This window comes from Chinchilla lanigera, unplaced genomic scaffold, assembly GCF_000276665.1.
Source record: "Chinchilla lanigera isolate Chin_1 unplaced genomic scaffold, ChiLan1.0 scaffold00076, whole genome shotgun sequence".
NCBI lineage: Eukaryota > Metazoa > Chordata > Mammalia > Rodentia > Chinchillidae > Chinchilla > Chinchilla lanigera.
In genome coordinates this window covers 4,014,811-4,038,692 of record NW_004955477.1, presented here as the reverse complement: position 1 = coordinate 4,038,692, position 23,882 = coordinate 4,014,811, and the positions used below count along the sequence as shown (strand labels likewise).

The following is a 23,882-nucleotide window of genomic DNA, read 5'->3' as shown; positions in this document are numbered from 1 at the left end:
AATTAATCACAAAAAATTACCAAGTAAGCAATGTAAAGAATGCAAAGAGGAAACAATTATTGACATACAGGCATTTTTTAAAAATCACATGACCATTATAAGCAATACTAACCATTTTCTTAAAATAATAGTAAGCATTGGTTCAAGATAAAAGAGAAAAATGTATTTTTAACCATTATTTTTATTCATAACCATAAACTTTTTATTCATAACCATAAACTTAACTCTGCAATCCAGCTACATTTGGAGGGGAGCAAGGAAAATATGGAACCCAAGGAACTGCAGTAAAAGCAGAGATGTTGGGGTGTTTTGAGCAGGTAGGGCACAGGGTGCTCTCCTGTGCTAGAGGAAGGCTCTGGTGGTGGCGATGCACATATGTCACCCACATTAGAGTTGTCCACAGTCAGTGGTGGTGATTGTTTCCTGGTTTTGCTGTTCCTTGACCTGAAGAGCTCCATGGACTTCAGAGTGTTCCTGTCTTCTTTCACCTTCCCAAAGACCATGTGCTTTGCGTCCAGCCTCTCGGCCTTACCAGTGCAGATGAAAAACTGGAAACCATTTGTGTTTGGTCCAGCATTCGCCCAGGACAGGATGCCAGGACCTGTGTGCTTCAGGATGTTCTCATCATCAAATTTCTCCCCATAGATGAACTTACCGCCAGCGCCACTGTGGTGTGTGAAGTCACTACCCTGGCACGTAAATCCTAGAATAATTCTGTGAAAGCAGGAACCCTTATAACCGAATCCTTCCTCTCCGGTACTCGGAGCACAAAACTTTCTGATGTCTTTGGAACTTTGTCTGCAAACAGCTCGAAGGAGATGCAGCCCAAGAGCTCACAGTCTGCGGCAAGGTGGAAGAACACAGTGAGGTTGACCATGGTCAGGCAAGAACTACTAGAGAGGGGACAGCAGCATCTGTAAAACCAAAAGAGAAGCATTTAAATACAACTGTACACAGAGAGCAAATCAAAACAAGTATTTTAAGTTTTTATTCACAAAAATTACATTAGGCTCCAATTATTTTGCAAGGTGGATTTTACCAAACTTGTAAGGAATAAATGGTTCCTGAGAATAGGAAACAATTTTCAGGGAGGTGAGGAGCTACCAAAACCAAAGAAAGAGCACACACAAAAGAAATATTATAGACTAGTTTCAATAATGAAGATAGTTATAAGAATCCTAAGTAAAATATTTATAAACTCTATCCATAATAATTTAAAAGTTCTTTATGAGGAATGCAAGGATAGCTCAACATTGGCCTATCAAATAATGTAATTCGATACATTTAAAGTTTCAGATAAAAAGTGTAGTATAATAGATATTATTTTTCCATTATAATCTCTATGCTCTTTCTTGAGCAGATCATGATAACTCATCTGGGTGAGGAATGTTTCTAGTATCCCTACTCTGCCTCTGTAGAATCTCACATAACATCCTGCATATACTAGGTTTTCAAACACTGACTGGTCTGACCATTACAGCATCTCAGGTAAGACTGTCCAGAATTTCTCTATTCATACGTATTCATCCACTCAGGGTTGGATGAGGTTGAGTACAACGATCATCAGCTTATAAATCCTACTAGAAGCAGAGCATTTGGACACAAAAAGATAAATATTTGTTAATATAATTGCTGTAAGAAGCACAAAGTACTATTTAGCTTTTACTCTTTGGAGCCAGTTAATAGTTTTCTGTTTCAATTGCCTTACTAATTTTCTTTTTCTTGGGCATTTTTCCCTTTTTTCTCATTTGGAAGGGATAATGCAGTAAAAATGAAAAAGAAGCAGAAATACAAGACTAGATAAATGAGGGTCCAATAGCTGCCAGGTCTCTTTTGGATTTGGCTTGCAAAGTTGAAGGCTACAAATCCAGGCATCTCAGAAAATGGTCAGGATGGCAGCATTCCAGAACCTTAATGTCGCTGATGAGTCCATAGGGTGTGGGGCTCTGTGCTTTTCTGTCTTCTGTGATCAATATGTGTGCAGAGGGCCAGAGCTTTGTGTTCTTCCTTCTCATTTTTCCCAGAGGTGACTGGGTGGGAGGGTCCTTCCCCAGCATGCGTCCCAAGGCTTTGGCTGACAGGAGAGTGGGAGTGAGAAAGTTAGAAATTGCCAGAACCCTCACTTCTGCCCTGGTTTAATCTGGTGTCCTCTATAGAATGTACCAGAAACTTGTTTTAAGATGTGATTCATCTGATGCTATATTTTGATCTTCAGCTGACTCTTTGCAACTACCTTCAGTAGGTAAAGCAATGAGAGGACAGATTAATTGGCAACCCCAGACGTCTGGAAACAATAGCACATTTGCTTTTGTAACTAGAAAAGCAATGGCTCTTCTTTCCATCCCGCAGCTACCTTGTCCCATTCCCTTAAGTGCCATCTAAGCTGTCAGCCGTCAGCCACGTTATTGTTTGCTACGTGGAATCCACAGCCCGAACAGCTGGGCCTTGTGGAAAGTTCAGGACCTGTGCTGTACTGGTGATAGAGAGACCGTCGCAGCCTGGGGATTTGTTCTTGTTGAATCAGGCTGGAAAACAAAAAGAAATTTGCTGACTCCCCTCCTCATCCTCTAAAGTCAGCCCACAGTGAGTTTCCCTAAATTTAAAGTTCATAGAAAATAAGAACCACTTTGGCTATAGTGCTTTTGTTATTTTAATATCTCAGCACTCAGTGTAATCTGGCTGACACAGAGTAGTGGCTGATTTTAATTTTGAAGTTGATTTCTCGTCTCTTCTCTCTATTGTCTTGACAATGTTTAGGCTCTGACAAGCCTGGGCTGGCTGCAGGGTGTGGAATTTGTCAGAGGGCACAGGAGCAAGGCATTGGCAGACTCGGGTAGGGGTCTCTTGTGGAAGTACCAGAGCTCAGGAGAGAGAGGAGCTGCGCTTAGGGAACCAGGTGCATAGAATAGGAGAGAAGCAAATGCGGCTGACATACTACCCAGACAGGTTCCATGTGCCGTACACATTTCTCTTTGTGAAAAAGAAATGAGCTGTTTGCCATGTGAGCTGCTAGGAGGGGGCCGGTCAATGAAAACTGAGGCTGGACCATTGGGTAGGTTATGGAATCCTGTATTTTGATGAAAAGCGTTGTTTGGGTGGCATCCCATCCATTCCCAGGGCTGCTATTTCCTGGGAAATAGCATCTTTAACAATTAGATTGCCCAAAATATATTGGGCAAAAGGGCATTAGGGAGTCAACCACAAGCCCCTGTAGATAGAGAGTGATAGAGAAGAAAGAAGGATGGTTCTGCAGCGGGAGGTCAGCATTTGAATCTCATAAGTACACCGGGTGTGAACAACCCTATCGTCAAATGATTCGGAAAGCAACCTAATTTCCCCACATCACTGCTCTGCACATATCCCTAACTTATCATTGCCTTCCCAAAGGCATTTCCTGCTGCCTTCTCTCTAATGGCTCCTCCATTCTCTTTCTGATGAAGGCCCTCACCTCTGACCCTTCTCCCCATCTGGTCTTCCCCTTGTTCCACCTCCACAGTGTACCTTAGCCTCTTATCTACTCCCATGGGCCATGCTAGCCCACGCCCTCTCTTCTCCACCAAAGATGTCTTGGCTTCCTGACTTTTCCTACCCAAATGCAGTCTTAATTTGTTTCATTTCAGACCTCACTCTTATCTGAATGACCCTTATAAAACCTGTTTCCATCCCTCCAAATTTGATGCTCCCAAATCATCAACAGCTTCCCCCAGTGCCCACTCAATCAAATCTAAACCTCTTATAATTCACGTTCATCATGGGGACACAGCCATTTTCATGCCTGCGGACGTTCATTCATTCATTCACTGAGCAAATGTTTACTGCATGTTTGACCTAACAACTAACACTGAATACACAACATGCAGGATACTGCCCGCAGCACTTTTCACAAATTTTGTTTGATCCTTACCCTACATAAATTTTTATTGTTTTTATGCTCAGATGGGGAATCTGAAACATAATGGGGTAAAGTAACTGGGCCAAGTTCACAGGCAGAGAAGATTCACAGCTCTGTCATCTCACTCTGGGATCTGAGCTCCTTGCCACAGTGATACATAGACTCTGAGGCTCCGGGGGTGAAGCAGCCAGGTTGTAGTAGTACTGTATGTGTCTCTGACCGGGGTGTTAGTTGTAGTGGGATTAGTCTATAAAAAAGAGTTGTGGGGAGGATGAGGGTACAGACGCATTCATTTACAAGGGGCAGCCATGGAATATACTTCTGGGAAAGACAGTGGATGTTCAGCCGAACCAAGTCCTGCAGTAGGAGAGGAGAGGCTAGAACTGCCCTCTGGGAAATCACTGTGTACATCCCTGCAAGGCCCGGCCCAGCTCCTATCTCAGGTCCACACTGTCCAGTAATGCTGCCAAAGGAAGGAGGGCATGGGCCCTGTCCTCGGGGATTAGCTAGGCTGACAAGAGATGGCACAGTGTTTCAGTGACAGGGATTCTGTAGGAGCCCGCAGTGGGACAGCCACATCCATGTTCCCAGAGGAACAGGCTCTGGTGAAGTTCCTTCCTGAAGGTCCAGGAACGAGACAGGTCTGAGCCAGGCCTTCCGTCCGGGCCAGCAGGCACTGGGAACACAGCCCCAGCATCACACTGTCTGGATCCAAACCCCAACCAGAGCGCTGAGCCAGCCAGGGATACGGTAGGGAAGCATGGGACACCAAGCTGCACACAGTCAGGCCTTTAGAAGGTGAGCCAGCCATAGCTACTGTTGTGATGATCAATCCCTGCAGCCTTCCCCATGCTACACCTCCCTTCTGAAATCCCCTCAGATCATCTATCCTCATGGGATGGATGAGGAAGTGAGCCCTGGCTAGAAAGAATGGAAGAGTATGTTGAGATCTGAACTCTTAAGGCTGTGTATCTCTGTCAAATAGCCACGGTCCCCTTGGGTCTCAAACCCGACCCCCTTACCAGCATGCCCACTCTGTGCCTGTCTCAGGGTCTATACAAAATCCCACCGAGCATCCAAGGTTAGGAGCTAAGGATTAGGAGCAAGTGAGTGACTGTAAGCAAATAGCACTGCCTTTTCTCTTTGGGGTCAGTTTCTCTTACACACATCTGTTCCTTCAGCCAGCAAAATCATGTTGAGCCAGGACTCCATGTGGAGGAAAGGATTAGGTAGAAAATAGTACTTATAGAATAATGGGCTTAAAATATTTATTTTGATATTCCAAATTTGTTTACAATGCCTCATATATTAAAAACTGTGTCTCCACGTCTTGTTTATTTGATCCATAAAATGCAGGAATCCGTCCCCATTTTATAGATTATAAACTGAGGCTCCAAATCCCAACCTAAGGCCGCCATCTCCGGATGGATCCCATGCTCTCATAATTGCAGACAAATTGTTTCCAAGCCCAATTTGCAGGGAGGTCCCGGAAAATTTGAACATGATTTCTTAAGCATGTGTTCTCCTATGTGGAATTCCAATACAGTGAAATTACTCAAATGGCCCCTGAGGTTAGTTCTGTATACTGTCTTACCAGGTTGGTTCTCGTTATAGCTGTGGCACCAGAGATAGCCCCGGGAGGGTGGGTGTGGTGGCTGCTTTCTTAAGGATCCTGTTCTGCACAGACTCAAGGCTCAGAAAGGGGCAGCAGGCTGTACACACACAGGCTGCAAAGTTACTTTGTCCTTTGCTTGAATATACTCTCACCTTGTTTGAGTCTCAAGCAAGCATGTGGTCTGTGGTGGCCTGATGTTCTGTACAGAGACCAAAGGCCTGAGTACGGTCATGCTGATATGCAGGCTGGCACACAGGCATGTGTGCACACTCCCTCATCCCTCATTTGCGGATTTCTCTCAGAGCTCGGAAATGATCACTTTCCTCTGATGCCATGAGGGACCATCATAAGGGTTTGCTATATTCAAGGTAGCATTCATTCCGTGCAAACACGTACTTTAAGCAAAAGCTTTTCATTTTAAGGAGAGAAAAAGTAGAATTTACCAACAACAATTCCCTCTACTGCCTTGGCCCCTATCTGGCTTGGTGTCAAGAGCCCTGATCCTGGTCCTGCTCTGTCACCAGTCACCTCTGTGACCTTTGATGGCTAACTAGCCAGCAGAGCCTCTGTTTCTACCTCTGGTTAAGGAAGAATCTTGCTGGAAGGACAAAGCTGGCCTTAGATGGCCTCCAGCTTCCTTATAGCTAAAACATTTTGTGATTTAAGCACTGAATCAAAGCAGTTTACTATGCCATGTCGCCTATGGTAGGGGTGCTCTGAGTTCCCAGGAAAAAAGCACTAAAAATACTTTTCCCTTTCATAGACTTTGTCTACTAGCAGTCCTTTTTAATCACAAGGTCGGACCATTTTTGTTACCACTTTAGTGTGAAAAATTCCTTTCTTTCTAGTCCACCAGGAATTGAGTAACAGAAGTTTGATTTGACTTCCTGCAGGGCACAGTTGAGGGCTACCAATTTTCAAGTTCAAGAGTTCTTATTCTGTCTTCCTCTCACCCACCATTATATTTGATTGATAGTATTAAACAGAAGGAAAATGTATTTTACTAGAGCGGAGAAATGCATTAAGTTAAATAATAAGTATCTAAAATATATGATTAGAGGTTTTGTTAAAGGGAAAGATGTACTTTTGTGGTTATGCATGTTTGGGACTCTTTTCTATGTTAGGTTTTGTTGGTTGAAATAAAATGTATTGGATCAGCAGAATAAAGCAAAGGCAACTGTCCTAGTAAGCAACATCTTATTTAGTGCTGTCTTTAGGGACATGAGCTAGAGAAAAAGTGACGGTACACTTTGATGCCTTAGGAACAATCAGAGAGAGGAGAAGGGTATCGTCTGGAAAAGTCTGTGCAGAGAGCGTTGGCCACAGCTTCCCAGGAAGGGCAGCTGTGGTAAGCAGCAGGTACAGGTCCTGGGGCCCTGGGGCTTAAGACTCTCTGACACCTTAGCTTCCTGCTGTGCTTGTCACAGGTGTGGCACATCCAGACCTAACAGGCCAAAAATTCATGAGTCACAGGCCTGCTTGGTACTTGCCCTTTTGCATCAGTGTGTGGAGATAGCCTGGTCAAGGATACAGGCCCACATGCACCTATGGACATCTGGACAGACACACCTGGCCCCTGACTGTGATGCTGCCTGCCAAAGAGGGTCAGTCCCCCAAGCAGGGTCAGAAAATGTCTCTCCTTCACTCCCAATATAATTCTCCAGCCACGTGAAATATCATGGTGTAACTGCCTTGTCTTGAGTAGTGAAATTTACAAAATCACATTTGCTTACATGATTTGTAAGTCATGATGAAAACAAAAAATTTAAGAGTAGGAATTGTCCTGGAGAATCTGCAGTTTGGACATCTAGCAATTGTACTTCGCAAGGTAAGAAGTTACTTCCTGTTGGGAATGAGGAATGGGCCTGTTTGAAGGTGAATCAAAAGTGATATTAGAGCTGACAAATATGTCATTAACTCTTGTGAAGACCAAGAGAAATGGAACTGTTTATTTGAAAGAATTTAGAGGAGCTAAAATCCAATGCCTCTTTCATAAACAATATTTAACTAAGTTATTGAACTGGAAATTAATATGATACTGATTTGTTCTCAGCTCATGCTTTAATGAGGTTATACATTTGTGTATTTAATTTGATAAATTGATTTGATAAATAATTGGATAAATAATCTATTACAAATAGAAACTGAGTATAAATGAGTTTGAAGTTCCAAATATTGCTTATTAAGATTATTGTCACTGTTTGGTTTTTAATTTTTTAACCTACATTTAGCTGCCTATGGCAGCATTTTATATTTCTCTAAATGCGGGAAGTTCTATGATGGACCCCAGAGATCAGCAGCAGTCAAAACCCAGTTATTCCTGTCACCCCAGGTGGCCTAAACTCCAACAGCAGCTCCTGGCACTGAATCCCCCACGCTATGCACAGAGCTTGTGAGGGGACAAGGATTCCTCTGAAGCCCTGAGGCATTACAATCCAACTGGGTGATCCCCTCAGGGTGAGAGAATAATCACCATGCCCTTCCAAAGGACCTGACTAAGAGTCACTTGGAGAGAGCAGGACAGTGGAGTCCAAAATCCATTTCACAGAGATGCTAAGAAGGCTCGCTGGTAACAATGGCTGCCCTTCCTGATGGCCTAGTGGGTGGATGTTGGATGTGGCAGCTGCCCAATCCCCCCAGGAATCACTTCTTAAAGCTTCTGCCTTGCTGGAGGAGGAACAGGGAAGAAATTGTAAGTGCCACACTCCCGTGCCTGAATCCTTTAGGCAAACAAAACTAAATCCCAAGCCTGAACTGCCACCCTCTCCCTACTGCCCCCTGCCTGTGTGCTTGCTCTCCCCCTGGGCAATTCCCTCTACCGTCTTGGCCCCTGGACACCAGCCATCCCATTCCTGAATGTGTTGTTGAGGGTCTGAAAAGGAGCCCACAAGACTTTGTTTGTGATTGCAGTGATCAACAACATAGAAAACTCAAGATACACCACAATAAATTGAAAATATGATACAGCAAGATATCTGATAAGAGATCAACTTAACCAAAAGCTTCCTTTTACATTAAAAGTAGCCATATTTAAGAATAATAGAGACAAGATAAAATTCAAGATATCAAAACTATACAATACCTACATGTAGGCTTAAAAAAAAAACCTTTCCAGTGACCATGTATAAAAAAAATTAAACTTGACAAGTATATAAAAGTGACCTTATTAAGACAAGAGACCTAATATGTTCATAAGTAGGACAACTTGACATTGTGAAAATGCAACTTCTTCCCCAATTGACCTATACTCTTAATGTAGCCTAAGCTAAAATCCCAATGGATTATTAAGGATCTTAAAATCAATTCTAAAATTCATCTGTAAGAGAAAACAGGATATGATAGTTCATAAACCTTTGAATAAAGAACAGTTTTCAAGCCTGCTTGAAAGAAAATTAAATGTGGTAGAGTCTTTTCAAAGAATGGTTCTAGGATAAATTGATATCCATATGTAGAACAATGAAATTGTACTCTTACTTCAAACCTTATGCAAAAATTAACCCAAAATGCATTATGGATCTGAATGTAAGAGCAAAACCTGTAAACTCTTAAAAGAAAACAGCTGTAAATCTTCATGACCTTTGATAAGGTTTCTTACATATATCTCCAGAGCATAAGCAACCAAAGAAAAAAGAGACAAGTTGGGCCTTCTCAAAATTAAAAACTTGGTGCTTCAGAATACACAACCAATAAAATAAAATATGACCCACAAAATCAGAGAAAATATTTTGTCACATATCTAATAAGGGACTAATATTCAGAATATATAAAGAACTCTTCCAATTGAACAATAGAAAAACAACCCACTTAAAAATAAATTATTTGAATAGATGTTTCTTCAAATAATATGAACTTTTGTTCAACATCATCATCAGTCATTATGGAAATGGAAATCCCACCCACACTGAGATATCACTTCACATCCCGAGGATGTCTGTAATTTAAAGGATAAACAATAACAAGAACTGCCTGTGTGGAGCAGTTCAATCCCACATATATTGCTTGTGAGACTATAAAATGACTCATCTGTATGGGAAAAAGTAAAAGTTTGGAGCTACTTCAGAGAGTTAAACAGAGTTTCCGTAAGACACAACAATTCCACTTGTAGGTATATATACATATATCTACCTGTAGTGTGTATCCAAGAGAACTGAAAACATATGTTAACACAAAATACTACACTCAAATGTTCCTAACATCAGTACTCCTAATAGCAAAAAATAGAAATAATGCATATGCACACTAGCTAAGGAATGATAAACACAATACAGTGTATCCATATGATGAAATATCATTCGGCAACAAAAAGGCATGATGTACTGATACTTTCCACAACATGAATGAACCTTGAAAACATTAGGCTAAGTGAAAGAAGCATGTCACAGGATCATATGTTGTATGATTCCATTTATATGAAACCAACAGAACAGGTAACTCCATAGAAACAAAAAGGAGATTAGTGGTTGCTAGGGGCTGGGAGGTGGGGTAGTGAGAAGGAGCTGCTGATAGGTTCCAAGTTTCTTTTAGGCGTAACAAAAATGTTCTGGAATTGAATAAATAGCAGTAATCACTGTACAAGGTTATGGAATTGAGCAATGGAAGAAATTGGGTGTTACATATACTATAAACAATGTACCATGACCCACTGAAATGGTGCATTTTACAATGGTGAAACTTGTGATGTGGGAATTTAATCTTAATTTTAAAAGAGCACTTGTTTGCACAGATATCAACATGCCATATAAAACAATTATAATCAAAACAGTATAACATCGCCACAGGATCAGAGAAATGGAAGATCGTCTCAGTGGACCAAAGGGTACAAAAGTGAAGTCACAAACATATCACAGGTGTTGAATACATGCAAAGGTAACATCCTTAGCCAGTGAGGAAGGACAAATGGGGTGAAGAAGAGCTGGCTCCTAATTTAGAGGGGAAAGCCATGTTCCAACCCCACATTCCCAGGTATTAAATAAATTCCAGAGAGATTAAAGAACTAATTGCAAGACTAAAAATTTAGGAGAAAATAAAGAAAAACATACCTGTGGCCTGAAGAAAACTGCCTTAAGTAATACACAAAATTCAGAAAGATAAATAAACTTGAATTTATGAAAGTCAGAAACTCTGAAAAACAAAAAGGTCATAAGCAAGGTTAAAAGACGTTTCCCACATAATAACAGGTAAAATATTAATATCATGTATGTATATATCATATATCTAAAGAACTTCTGAAGTCAATAAGAAAAAGTCAAATAACAAATGTCCCTAAAGCCTTCCTCTCTCCTTTCTTTCATTACTTTCCAAATGATCCCAGCAGATTGTCCTCCACTTTGTAACAGTGAAGTCACTCTAACTCCTTTCTCCTGGTGTTAGCTGATCTCTGTCACTCAAACCCATCTGGCCCTTTTTCTTAGCAAAATCAATGTGGTCTCATTGGGCAGCACCACTGAATGCTGAGCCTTGCCCTGGAAAAAGTGAATTGCTGTTGTCATGAGACAGTAAGAGCGAAGACAGGCTGAATCTGAGTGTCCACTTCGTCCCTTCTCTGTGGGGACCCTAATGCAACTGGCATTCAGAGGACCTGAAAGAGGCGTGCTGCTCATGCTCAGCCATTTCTTGCCAGTCAGCTACTTAACTGGGGCTACAGCACAACCTCTGTGCAACAGTAAAATTACCTTTGAGTCTGGACAGATATCCATCTTCAGTAAGGAAGCGTCGTGCTGTGGTTTCTTTTTGCAAGCAGTGACATTGTTAAAGAATAGAAGGTTGCAGGCATGTCACACAGGAATTTTTGTCTTTGATTTAGAAGACCTTCCTATTTTGCCTTCCTGCTGAGGCAGGCTTTCTGCCCTCGACTGGTAATTCAGTGAGGTCCCTCTTTCTATCCACTCCCCTTTCGTCTCATCTGCTTTTTATGTTTCCATAAGCCATAGACTCAGGCCTTGTTTTATTACATTTCTCAGTGTGCTTAAATACCCCATACAGTTCCTCATCTCATTACCCAAGGCAGTGCACATGAGGGTAAAATGGCATTGTCAACATGATTTGTTCTGCTGCTGGATTTTGTAAAACACTCTGCACCAGGGCTTTCCCGGTGGATGTCAGAGAGGCAGGAATGGAACTGATGCATTTTAAAACCCTATCGATGATCACTGAGCAAATCAGACATTCTGACCGTAGATCCTGGCTAGGTCACATCAGGCTTAGCGTTAACTAGTAAGGCTCTTCATGTAATATTTCATGCAAAAGAAAATTCTATGGCTAAAAACAAATGGAAAAATTGGAAACAATTGGCTTATTATAAGTAGGCAAGAAGATATTATTACTGAACTGGTCCTTTCTGTTATCCCTTTTAGGGTCATTGTTACTACCACGGACATGTGCAAGGATATGATAGTTCAATGGTCAGTCTCAGCACCTGTTCTGGTCTCAGGTAAGTGGCCATGACCATGGCAGCTTTGGTCCTAAGCACATAAACCACATACTACCTCTGTCTTTTCCTACTCACTCTAAAGCACTCGGGGGGACTAATGAGGCTCAAAGCACTGTTGCCCCTTGACCAAGGTAAAATAGGGGAGGACCTTGCTTGACTACTGGCAATAACATGGCTTACCCAAGATCTTATCTTCTCTCCACTGCTCCTCTTTGAAGGCCTCTCTCAGGCCTGCTGGGCCTGAGTTTCAGAACCCAGTGTTGTGGGAATTATCTTCCATTTCTATGCCTGGGAAGCTTAATAACTCTCCGTTAAAAAGGATAGGATGGTACATATTAATGTTGCAGCTGCTGGCTTAATAAAAGCTTAAAAGGGCCTCCTCTTATTAGAAAACAAATAAAGGAATTAATTTAACAGCATCCAAGGTGAGTTGGATATAAGCATGCGTTGGTAGGGGTTTGCTGCTGTGCTGTGCTATGCAATGCTATGGGCACAGTGCAAGAAACAATTACCTTTTGTTGCTGGACAACAACCTTAGGCTTTCCTCACAGCCCTCTTCCCTCCAAATCACAGTTTTTAGTCATCAGCCGGCTCTTCTACGCTCCCTCGGAAAACCATTTGTCTGACAAATTTCCAGCTGCTTCAGCCTTTTAACTCAGGTTGTCTATTGAGTTTGTGAGCTAACAGCTTGTATCCTCACAGTCTTGGGTGGTTTGGGCTCATGGATCAGGAGGAAAGAGAGAGAAAGAGCTAGAAGAAAGTTCCAGTTGGGGTTAAAAAGCAAGATTGCACTCTGTATGTCAGTAGTAAGTATAATGCCCTTGTGAGTTCTGTGTGGGATTGTGGTGAATGGAAACACATAATACATGTTGTAACACATTCACAAAACAAAATAACACAGCCTCACTGTGCATACCTCCAATGATGCAATCACACATACAGCGCAACACAGGTGCACTACACAACACACACAATATGACATCTTCTCTGTCTCATGCTGAGATTTGCCTTCTGTGCAGCATCCTCTTCGGTTCATGAGGGGCTGTGCATTCTTTTAATAGCTATAAAGCCCCCCATTTCACAGATGTGCCACACTATCTCCTCATTCCCACCGGATGTATACGTAAGTGATTTCCGGGTTTCCTTAGGTGGACCCAGTGCTTTGCTCACTACATGACCCTGGCAGTCTGTCTGCTGGGAATTCCGCAGAGGAGGTTAAGGAAGGAGAGGAAACATGGTAAGGAGGATGTGAGCACTTTTACTGTTACCAAGCACAGTCCTGCCACTTTGTTCTTCAAAGACTACCTTGGCTTCCTGTCTAGCCGGCAGAGAGGCAGAGAATGCGAGCTCCACTTATATCTGATTTACTTACTGTTGCAATCTAGGAATATATACACAGAATTGTTCCCCTCACTGCTTCACCCTACTCCAACCCCACATGGCAAAAATGGCAACAAACTGGAGTATGCACCTCCTACCTCTCATTCCAGGCATGGGAAACAGTCAGGAATTGGAGCACGCGTTCATCTGTTGTTATAGGAGTAGTCAGACCATACACAGACCACACACTTTTCATCTTGATTTTGTTACCTAATCCCATCTACCTCTCTGCGTCAGTAGATATAGACCAAAATCATTGCATAAATACAGCACACATATCTGCACACAGCATTGCTTTTAGAAAGCATTTCTAATATCTGTTGAACTTTAACATGTCGGCTACTCTGAGAAGTGAAGGAGATGCCTTGTTTGAGTTTGTTTCTCTCCAGTTTCTGTTTTATTTCGTAAAGCTCCTTTGGGCACATCTCTGGTGCCAGCACTCTCTAGGTCTTGGGGATTCAGCAGTGAACATAAGGCGTCCCTCCAGGAGTACATTCTAGGAGGTAGCAAAGAACAGACAGCACATGTGCAACCGGAAGGACCAGGAAAGGGAGGAAGCTGAGGTGCGGGACAGGAAACACCAGAGGAGGTCAGAGAGCTTTGGATGGAAGTGAGACCTACGCTGAGCCATCAGCAGGAAGCTTCCTTCAGGCCAAGGGAGTAGTGTGCACACAGGCTCGGCACGTAGCAGCAGGTGGCTGGTGTGGCTGGAGCGGGGTGGGGAGGCAGTGGAGGAAGATGAGGTCAGTGGGGGCACATAAACGCAGATCATGTGGGGTGTGAGGGAGAGCAGGTGTCCTGTGGCCCCTGACTATGATGGAGCCACGTAAGCAGTGAGCCCAGATTTCCACAGGGCTGCTCCAGCTGCCAGGTGGAAGTAGAGTGTGAGGGATGTGTACAGAGCACGAGCTCAGTGAGGAGACTTTGCAGTGCTCTCAGGGAGAATGCTGGGGGCTGCACAGCAGTGGCAACGTCTCCGAGGGTGGGAGACATAGATGCCTCTTGTAACTTTTGCTTGTGTCACAGAGCCACTTCCCCAAGGGAGTGTAAGCAAAAATATACAAGAGCACCGAGTTGCTGTGACTGCAAGAAAGATGGGGCGTCCATGGCCTGGCAGGGTCTCCGACACAGGCACAGCTCCTATACACATGCTGGATGCTCAGAGGAGAAAGGCTGGAAGTGATCATGGGGCGAACAGGACAGCTGGTCATCCTCAAGGAGTGAGGTATAGAAAGGAGGACATTTAAACACTGCAAAGTTATCTTGGGAGGCTATGGGGAGGTAGTGACTGCAGGGGTTGGCCAGGTCTCAGCTCTGGGATGGAGAAGCCAAGAACATTCTGGAAGAGGTTTGGTTGGGGTAGGATCTAAGGAGGGACCATGAGTCCCAGTGGGAAGGCTTGGTGCAAAGGATGTGGGGATGGAATTCATTAGAAGATTAAAGAGTTTGTGAGGTAAAGACCCAGTTTTTGTGGAAAACCAGAGCTTGGGCTCCTGGAGGAGACAGATGGGGATGGGATGAGGACAGACCTGCAGCATCTGCAGTGAAGGTGAAGTTCAAGATGGGTAGGTTGAGACCAGCACATAGTGTTCAAGAGCCATGCAGTGAACTAGCTGTGAGGCAGTGATCAAGTGGCTGACCTCTCTGAGCCCCAGTTCTCAGTGAAAATGGAGATAAAGTCTCCAGCCGGCATGATGATTTTGATGATAATGCAGTCACCTATAGGCATAGCCCTGTGCCTATCTCTAGTGAGAAGCCGATCGAAACCCCTCAGCCTCAAGCTGGATGTGGCAGCTCATGCCTGTAATCCCAGCACTCTGGGAGGCTGAGGCCAGAAGATCCCACGTTTGAGACAATTTAGAGCCAATTTAGCAACTTAGTGAGACTCTGTCTCAAAACATAGAGTAAAAGGGGGTGGAGGGTTGGGGATATAACTCAGGGCAAAGGCCCTGGTTTTAATCCCCTGTATCACAACCAAACAGACAAACAAAAACTATTCTCCTGGGGCAGCCTCTAGTCCTCCTGGACAGGTCAGGGAGGTGTGGGTGTGCTGAGCTAATTCTGGGCAAAGCTACACTGCCCCTTAGGGAGGCCAGGCCATGAAGGGCAAGGCCATGACAGTGAGGACCACACACATGTGGAGATCAGAGTGACCTGCTCCTGAGTTTTGTGCAGTGTGCTTGAAGGTGATTCTCTCACCCACACATGGAAAGGGGAAACCCATGCTATCATGTTGTATCTCTCTGGGGCCTGAAAGATGGATCTGTTTGTTTTAGATCATTTATTGCAGGCTGGGTACTTACAGGCTTCAATTTAATGTGAAGGTCAGCGTATTGAAAAAGGAAAGAAGGCTGGGGGTTTAGCTCAGTGGCACAGTGCCTGCCTGACAAGCACAAGGTCATGAGTTCAATTCCCGGTACTGGAAAAAAAACCATAAATAAATAAATATAAAAAGGAAAGAAAAAATTAATTCAAGCTAGGTAGAATTAAAGCAAAATAACATGAAGGTAGACATTTGCTACTGAAAGGTCCAGATGGCTTCAGGTACGGCGAGACCTAGGGTACAAAATGGTGTAACCAGAATCCATTTTCTCTCCCTCTCACTCCCTCCCTCCCCGCCTCTTGTTTCTTCCTGCTTCAGCATTGTTTCCCTTCTCAGACACTGTCTTATCTTGATGACCCCACAAAATATCACAGACTAAGTGGCTTAAACAATATAAATTTATTTTTCACATTACCAGAGGCTGAAAGTCCAAGGTCAAGGTGCCGACAAAATAGGTTTCCATCAGAGTTCTCTTCTCATGGCTTGTGAGTGGTCACCGTCATGCTGTATGCTTACATGACTTCTTCTGATATGGACAGAGAGAGGAAGCTTGCTGCTTCTTCCTCTTATCAGCCTTTTCTGGGATTCTCCCTCAAGAGCTCATCTAAACCTACTCACCATCCAAGATCCCCTCTAATACCATCATGTTGGGATTAAAACTTCAGCATATGGATTGGTGGTGTGGGGACAAATATTCAGTCTATAACAGTCATGGCTAGTATACTGTATGGTAGGGTAGGGTAGGGTAGGGTAGGGTAGGGTAGGGTAGGGTAGGGTATTATATTTTGGTGTCAAGGAGACTGCCAGAAATGCTAGGTTCACAGTCTCAGATGTCAATCAAGCAGGAGAATGAGGCCCTTTCTTCCAAGGTCACCAAAGATCCTCTGAATGTATCTGTTACTGTCTCTGCCTGTCCCCGAAACAGTCACAGTGGCTGGAGGGGGTACTGTGCTCTGGCTTAACAAGTTCTGTGTCTGCAGCTTGATCTGGCTGAGGGGGATGTGCCTTGAGCCCACAGGCCAGGCTCAGGGAAAGGGTGAAGGCCCCAGAGAAAAGCAGTGGGCTTTTACCAGTAAAACGACAGATGAGAACCAGAGACATTCAGGAGCAAATAATCCTTCTCCAGCCATGGCAGATCATTAGCACTGAGGATGTCCATCAGTGGGGTTCTCCAAGATTGGTGCCAGTCTCCGGGAATTTCTACCAGAAAACCAAGTTCCAGATGGGTAAAGAGAAAAGGTGTCTCCAGGATGCTCCTGACAGCTCCTTTTTACCTTCAGTAAAGCAGTTTTTGAAGCAGTGATACTAACAAGTTAGGTAACAGCTGGGTCAAGTATCCTCAGAATGACATCCAAACAGAGAAAAAATTAATTCAAGCTAGGTAGAATTAAAATTACATGAAGGTAGACTTTTGCTACTAAAAGTTCCTCAACACCTGGTGGTCTACTCATCTCAATGTCCTACATCCAGGTTGCCCTACTGTCCTTCTGTCTTCACTTGCCTAAGCTCTTCAATCCCCACAAAGGCACAGGTAATTGTCTGGGTCCCCAGTCCCTCCCACATGGTGAGGTCACCCTCCCTAGCCAAGCTACAGAGTCTAAGTTTCAGTGTCCTCCTCCTGCCCCAGCACCTGGAAGAGGTTCCCTCCCTGGTTCCTGGCATAGACTCTGAATTTGGCAGAGAGGAACATCATGAAATTCTCACAGCTAGGACTTTAGGAGTTCAGGAGACTAACTTCTGGTTAGCTGGTGCCATCAGCCACCACGAGGGAGATGGAACGTTGCTGGGGACAGCTGTGTGGGCCTAAGGAACACCTCACTGTGTGCTCCAGAGGGTTTCGGCTTCCAAGATCTGTGCGCTATTGTTACAAAAGCAGCAGACCGTGCATCAACAGAGAAATTCCAGAGCTATGCAGTCAACTTTACAATCTTGCAAGTAAAGAATCAGACCAGAGAAGGAGAAAGCTACATTCGATCAACTGCTTCCTGACAGAAGAATCGATTGGAGCTGGAAGTAGAGAAAAGGACATTTATCTATGGTAGCACCAGTCTGGGAGACATTAAGAAAGAAAATAGGAATAAAAATTCTATCACGTATGGTGTGCTCTGAAAGCGTGTTGAGATCCACAAAGGTGAAGGGAGGCTTGAGTGTCCTGGGGAACACATTAGTGCATGTGCTAGAGGGCACAGTGGGGAGAGCCGAGAGGGACATCCTGTGCTGCTGCAGAAAAGGCGTACTTGAAGCTGGGCAGGCGAGGACAACTCTGCTGGAATGGACAAGTGGGGAGGTGACCAAGAAATTCACCCCTCACCGTTAGAGGTTTGAAGAGAGAAAGAAAAGGAAGGGATGTAAAGAGCCCAATGGAAAAGGGGCAGAGGAAGAAAACGGCTCCTTGCGAGGGGACCGAAGCACTGCAAGGAAAAGAGGTCACAGGAATAGGATCAGCGGTGGGGCTGCTTCTTCCTTGGGAATGAGTCCGAGTCACATGTAAAGTTCAGGCCACGAGTTCATTGTATTCTATATCCCATGTCTCCCCGGAAGCTCAGTCCTGCACAGTGCAGTCTCAGTGCCGTGTTCCTGTTTCTCTTCTCTCTTTTTCATCCGGGTCTCTCATTTGTCCTTTGCTGCTGCCTCTTGTGCCTACTAGTGAGTAAGGCCACTGCTTACTCCGCCACAGCACAGTGCACAGAGGGACGTGTCACAGGGATGGAAGACAGGCCAGTCCCACCCTAAAGGAACTCACTTAATGTCCTTTGGAATGGGACAGATGCCATCCAGCCCTGAATGCTCCTGCTGGAGCATCACAGCAGCCATATTCCTAAGCCCTGATTTGGTTTCTAAATGTAGCATTCCCACCCCCTTTGGCTCCCCAGCTGGAGCCCAGGGTCCTCAAGCAAAGCGGTTGTCTCTTCTCTATTTCTTGTTCTTCTGCCCCAGCCTCTAGCTCCTGCTCAGATCTCTGGAAGAAGGAGTTTTGTGGGCTCCGGTTTTTGGTGTGAACCACAGGTTTCCTCATCACTTGCAGGCAAAGGGTGAAATTCAGTTTAATTTCTCAAGGAACCACTGGTGCTTTGTTCAACTTGAGCTGCACTTTCACTGCTGGATAAAGAAATGACATCCTAGAGTTGAGGACTAGAGTTTGGTTGTACTAGTTCTTTTTTCCTTTCTTTCTTCCTTCTTCCCTCCCTCCCTTCTTTCTTTCCTTCCTTTCTTTTGGTTACTGGGGACTGAACTCAGGCTCACTTATTATTGAGTTGTGTCCCCAGCCATTTTTTATTTTGAGACAGGATCTCACTATGTAGTCAAGGCTGGCCTCAAACTTCAGATCTTCCTGCCTCAGCCTGATGATTAGCTGAGATTACAGGTGTGACCACCACGCCCAACTGCTATTTCATTTTTAAATCAGAATCTACAACACCTGAGTACAAGGCTACACATATACACACAATCACACATGTTCGCACTCATGTACTGTGCACACACACACACACACACTCTCAATGGTGTGATAATGATGACTGACACGTGTCAGACTCTTTGATCATTGTTACAATCTCTGCTTTCATGGGGACAGAGATGAGTGTCATTGTCACCCTTTATGAGCAGCTGGCAATGTTGGCATCCTCATGGCTTGGCTCCCATGCTGCAGCTTAGAGCCAGTGAGAGTGCTCCTTCTTGTGACCTCCAAACACCAAGAATGCCATTTCAATCGCCTTGTTCCTCATCCCAAGATGCAGCAGTTGTGGCCTGCTCACCCCCTGCTGGTCCCACTGCACCTCAAGAGAGAGGAAGAAGCCCCTCCCACCTATGTGCAGAGTGCTTGTATATTCTTCCAGATGCCACATGGAAGCCATGAGCCTGTAATTATGTTCCTCAGCTTACACAGAGGAACAAACTACGAAAGTATCTTCTCCATGGTCCTTAGCCATAAAGGGCAAAACTCAGCCTTAAACCCAAGTCTGGCTGAACTCGGTTCTGTGTTTCTTCCTTTTGCTCAGTTTGGATCCAACATTCTTCTTCAGCCTCACTGTTGTCTTCCCCATTGGGAAACCTCCCTATTCCTGCCGCACTGTTGTCCAGCTGAGTCCAGAACATGCCCCACACTTGTATCATGCTGACAGCAACGGGCTATCCTGCCCGGGACACACAGCTCCCAGCTGCCCTTTGGCTTTGGAAGGTCCACTCTTCCATCAAAGCCCAAATCAAACTGTGTCTCCTCCAGGAGCCCCTTAGACTCCTCAACCACCTCTCAGTCCAGGTCAACCTTGAACTATCGCAGAAAGTCTTTGCTCACATGGCTCAATCCCTGTAGCATAGTAGTTGTTTCATAAATGTTTTTCTATATTATGTCTTGGGTGCCTGTCCTTCCTTACTCCATGGGCAGTGACTGCTGTTCTTTGCTAAGAGCCTTAGGGCAGAGGATATTTCTGACCCTTTCCTTGTAGGTCCTGAGTTAGAACTCCTAGCAGAAGGCCTTGGATGACAGACAGCACAAGTTGTTTCATAAACTTAGCTAAATGAAGACACCAAGATGGGAGGCTATTTGTACCTGAATAAGTACACATTCTCATGTTCCTTGAAAACTTTTCATTGGTTTAAACTCTGCAACATGTCATCTGCAGCATCAAATTTTACATAATAAAAACAAATATAATCCAAAATGCAGGAATATTTCCTGCCCCTATACTATTTAAAAAGTTATCAATTTATTTTTCAAAGGACTGATTGACCAGTGTTATGGAATCTCAGATAACTACTCTAGTGAAAATAGTAATTTGCCTCAGGACAGAAATAACCATTATAAAATAAGTGCTGCATGGATGCAGTATTATTATTTATAATTTAACCAATAAATCGAATAGACACATTAAAGTCTCAGCTGAGAAACTAAAAGGAGAACAGCTTCTTAGGAGGAAAACAAGACAACAAGGGCTGGGAGGGCTGGAAAGGAGCCCCATCCCCAGGGTGTCCAGTGCTCAGCAGGCTTCCCGCCCTTCCCAGCAAAGGTCCCACGTGCTCTGGGCATGTATTTGGTTCCTACAGGTTCTTAGCTCAGCCTAAATGGTCCATGGCAAGTGGGCTAAAGCCCTGGAAAGTCCGTCTCTACAGTCACTTCCAGTCCACTAGACCCTAAGTTCTGAGAAAGCAGGAACCAGGACCAGCCACACTGCTGTGTCCTACACCGACACATTTTAGATTTTCAGTATCAGTGGAATAATGTGCTGCTCACCCTCACTCAGGGGTCAATAAACTTTGATCCAAACCAGTCTATTTCTTATAACTCTTTAATATGAAGTTGATCAGATTAAGGAAGAAATTGGCATAAAGTAGAAATAATAAAGTGACCACCTTTGTCCTTGTAGCTGTCTGCTCCCTCTGTCTGGCCAGCTTCCCTGGCTGTGTTCCGATGCTCTGGTCATGCATCTCTGGCCACAGCTCTGCTCTGCTTTTTTCTCCCTCCTCCTTCCTCCTGTGGAGGTTTTGGGGCATCCTGGGTGAACACAGGGAGCGTAGTGGGGTCAGGAGCCTGTCTCGGCCAACTCCAAGGCTGCACTGCTTTCCCTCTTGAAGGACACCCAAGGTCAAGCTCATGGCTCCACAAGGCCCCACTTGTACTCAAAACTCGAAATGTCTAAGTCCAAACTCTACAGTGGTCTGCAGACTGGCTCCCTACTGACTTCTTTTCCATTCAAGGACCATGCCCTCCCAGGGCCTGAGCTTGACTTCTAGGGAGCTTGAGATATAGCCCTCCAGCCACCCAGGCCCTGCATGCTCTCCCGCACGTCATCCTCCTCACCATTCTCTCTCCTTTTCCATTCCCTGCTGCCACCCCCACCAATCCTTACCCCAGACTTCTGACTTGCCTCCCACTGTGCCTCCTGCCTCCATGCCTCCCTGCTCAGCCTTCAGCTCATTCCAGGAGTTTCAAAACTCCCGCTTGATCATAGCGTCCCCACTGCACTCAAACCCCCATAGCTCCCTGTGTAGCCTACGCATCTAAGTCTTGCATTCACGCACGTGCTTGTTCAACAATATTCCCACAGATGTTTATTGATCACTTACTCATGCATTGGTCACCTACTGGTCATGCCAGTCCTGATGTGGTGCTGAGAACCGAAATGAGGAAAACATCCTCTGAGTATGTAGAGGAGCCAGACCTCATCTGAATGCAATGTTGGGATGTGAAGTAGTTGTGCACAAAACCATACAGGAAGCTCAGCATAAGATCTCTAACTGGGGCAGCAGGGCATTCGGAAGGAAGAGTTGTGTAACCTGGACTTGAAAGGTCCTGCATCAGCTTGCAAGGTCACTGCAGCAGAAGTTGCCCCGAGCATAGCCGAAGGGCTTTGTAGGGGGCAGGGTGCACCAAGGAGTAGAGCACAGGCCTGACCCTGCATCCAGCGAGGCCGAAGGTGTGGCCACCCACACTTGCAATACGAGGAGCAGGGGACTGATCAGCCTCCTGGGAGGGACATGAGGAAAGGCTCGGGAGAGAGAGCACAGTGGGCACAGAGCCGTGGAGGCTGGGAGTCTGGTGTGTATGTAAGAAGCAGTACTTCAGTCTCCATGAGAACGTATGGGACGATGAGCAAGAGCCCACAGGCAGTCAGAGGCCTAATGCCCAAGTAAGGGGTGAGAGCAGTGGATGAAGGCAGGAGGGCCTGGTCTCCTGTGTGCTGCACCCCAGGTCCAGCACCCCAGCTTCCTTTGTGGATCACACTGTCCATCTGCGCAGGTCCGGCACTTGAGCCACAACCTCCCTTTCTCTGGGAGTACCCCCTACCCTTTCTTACACCTTGATACAAAGTCACTCACCTGGACCCTGGGCTCCCTACATCTTCACATCCACCCTGCCCTTCAAAACTCCCTTCAAGACCCGTTTCGTGAGAGGCTGTTTGTCCACCATCACTGCATCCATGTTGTGCTGACACCTGACCTCAGGCAGCTCTGAATTGCGCTGCACTTGGCATCCACAGTCAGCTGTGCCCTCAGAAACGTGATGCTGGGTGACAAAACAGAGGAGCTGAGCACCCTGTGTCGCCACGGGCAGCAAACAGGCTTGGAAATCAGGTCCATCTGGAGAATCTTGGCTGTGCCACCGACCGGCTGTGTGACTAGGTTAATGTCCTGGGACCAGTTTGACAAATTACCCCACATGGAGTGGCTTGAGCAGTAGAAATGTACTCCCTCACTATTCTGGAGGCCAGAAGTTCAAGGTCAAGGTGTCAGTAGGGCTGACTCCTTCCAAGCTTCTCTCCTAGCAACAGTGGCCTTCCAATTCTTGACTTGTGGATGTGTGACTCCAAGTTCTGCGTCCATCTCCTCTTGGCCTTCTTTCCTCTGTGCCACCTCTTCTGTCTCTTGTAAAGACATACATCATTAGAGTTAGAGACCAACCTAGTCCAGAATGATCTCACCTTAAGATAGTGAATTTTATTATAATTATAAAGACCCTCTTTCCAAATAAATTCCCATCAATACCAGGGATTAGCACTTGAAATATCTTTTGGCGGGAATACATGACCTTGGGCTATTTACCATTGTTTCCTCATTAGTTAAGTGGGCTTGTGTCATCTGCTTCCCAGGACTGCTGTACAAAGCAGAGAAAATAAAACACTCAGAAGCCTGACTCATAGGGGAAGGGAAGGGTGGGGAGTGACCGCTAATGGATACAGCATTTCTTTGGGGGATGATGACAATGTTCTGAATTATACAGCAAAATATTCTAAGCCATTGAATTACTTTAAAAGGATAAACTTAATGGTATGCAAATTACTTCTTGATACAATTGTTATTTTAAAAGGGGCATATCTCACAGCTGATCTCTCCACAAATCGTAGTAGTTGTTACTGTTATTGATCAGTGGAAGTTGAGTATCCCTTATCTGAAATCCCTGGGAGCAGAAATACTTCAGATTTCAGATTTTGGATTTTAAAATTAAGGACATTCAACTCGTAATACCTATTCTTAAAATCCTTTATAAGAGTTTCACCTTTTACCTTTTTCATCACGTGTCCGCACCCTGGTTGTGAGTCGCATTTGAAATGGGAACCATAGGTCACAGGCCTTTGGGTCTAGCCCAGTGCCTTGCACCTGGCGGAAGACCCTGAGTATTTGTTCCATTTGTATGTGTGTAGTTCACATGGAAATTACTTATTAAAAATAAGTGTTATGGTGCTCATGTGCCTGCCAATGTTGCTGCCATCACTGCTTATCAAACATATATAAGGTGGGATATTAC

General features: G+C 44.7%; 1 protein-coding gene and 1 pseudogene across 1 annotated transcript in view; one reads left to right on the top strand and one right to left on the bottom strand.

Annotated features, from left to right (window-relative positions):
- Nucleotides 1–23,882, top strand: part of Adam12 (ADAM metallopeptidase domain 12) — a gene marked incomplete in the record, with an annotated part of 345,893 nt that overhangs the window by 224,837 nt on the left and 97,174 nt on the right. The window contains 1 exon segment of the mRNA XM_005402080.2: nucleotides 11,861–11,937. Coding sequence (XP_005402137.2) covers nucleotides 11,861–11,937 — 77 coding nt within the window.
- On the bottom strand, nucleotides 200–21,055 carry LOC102011538 (annotated as a pseudogene).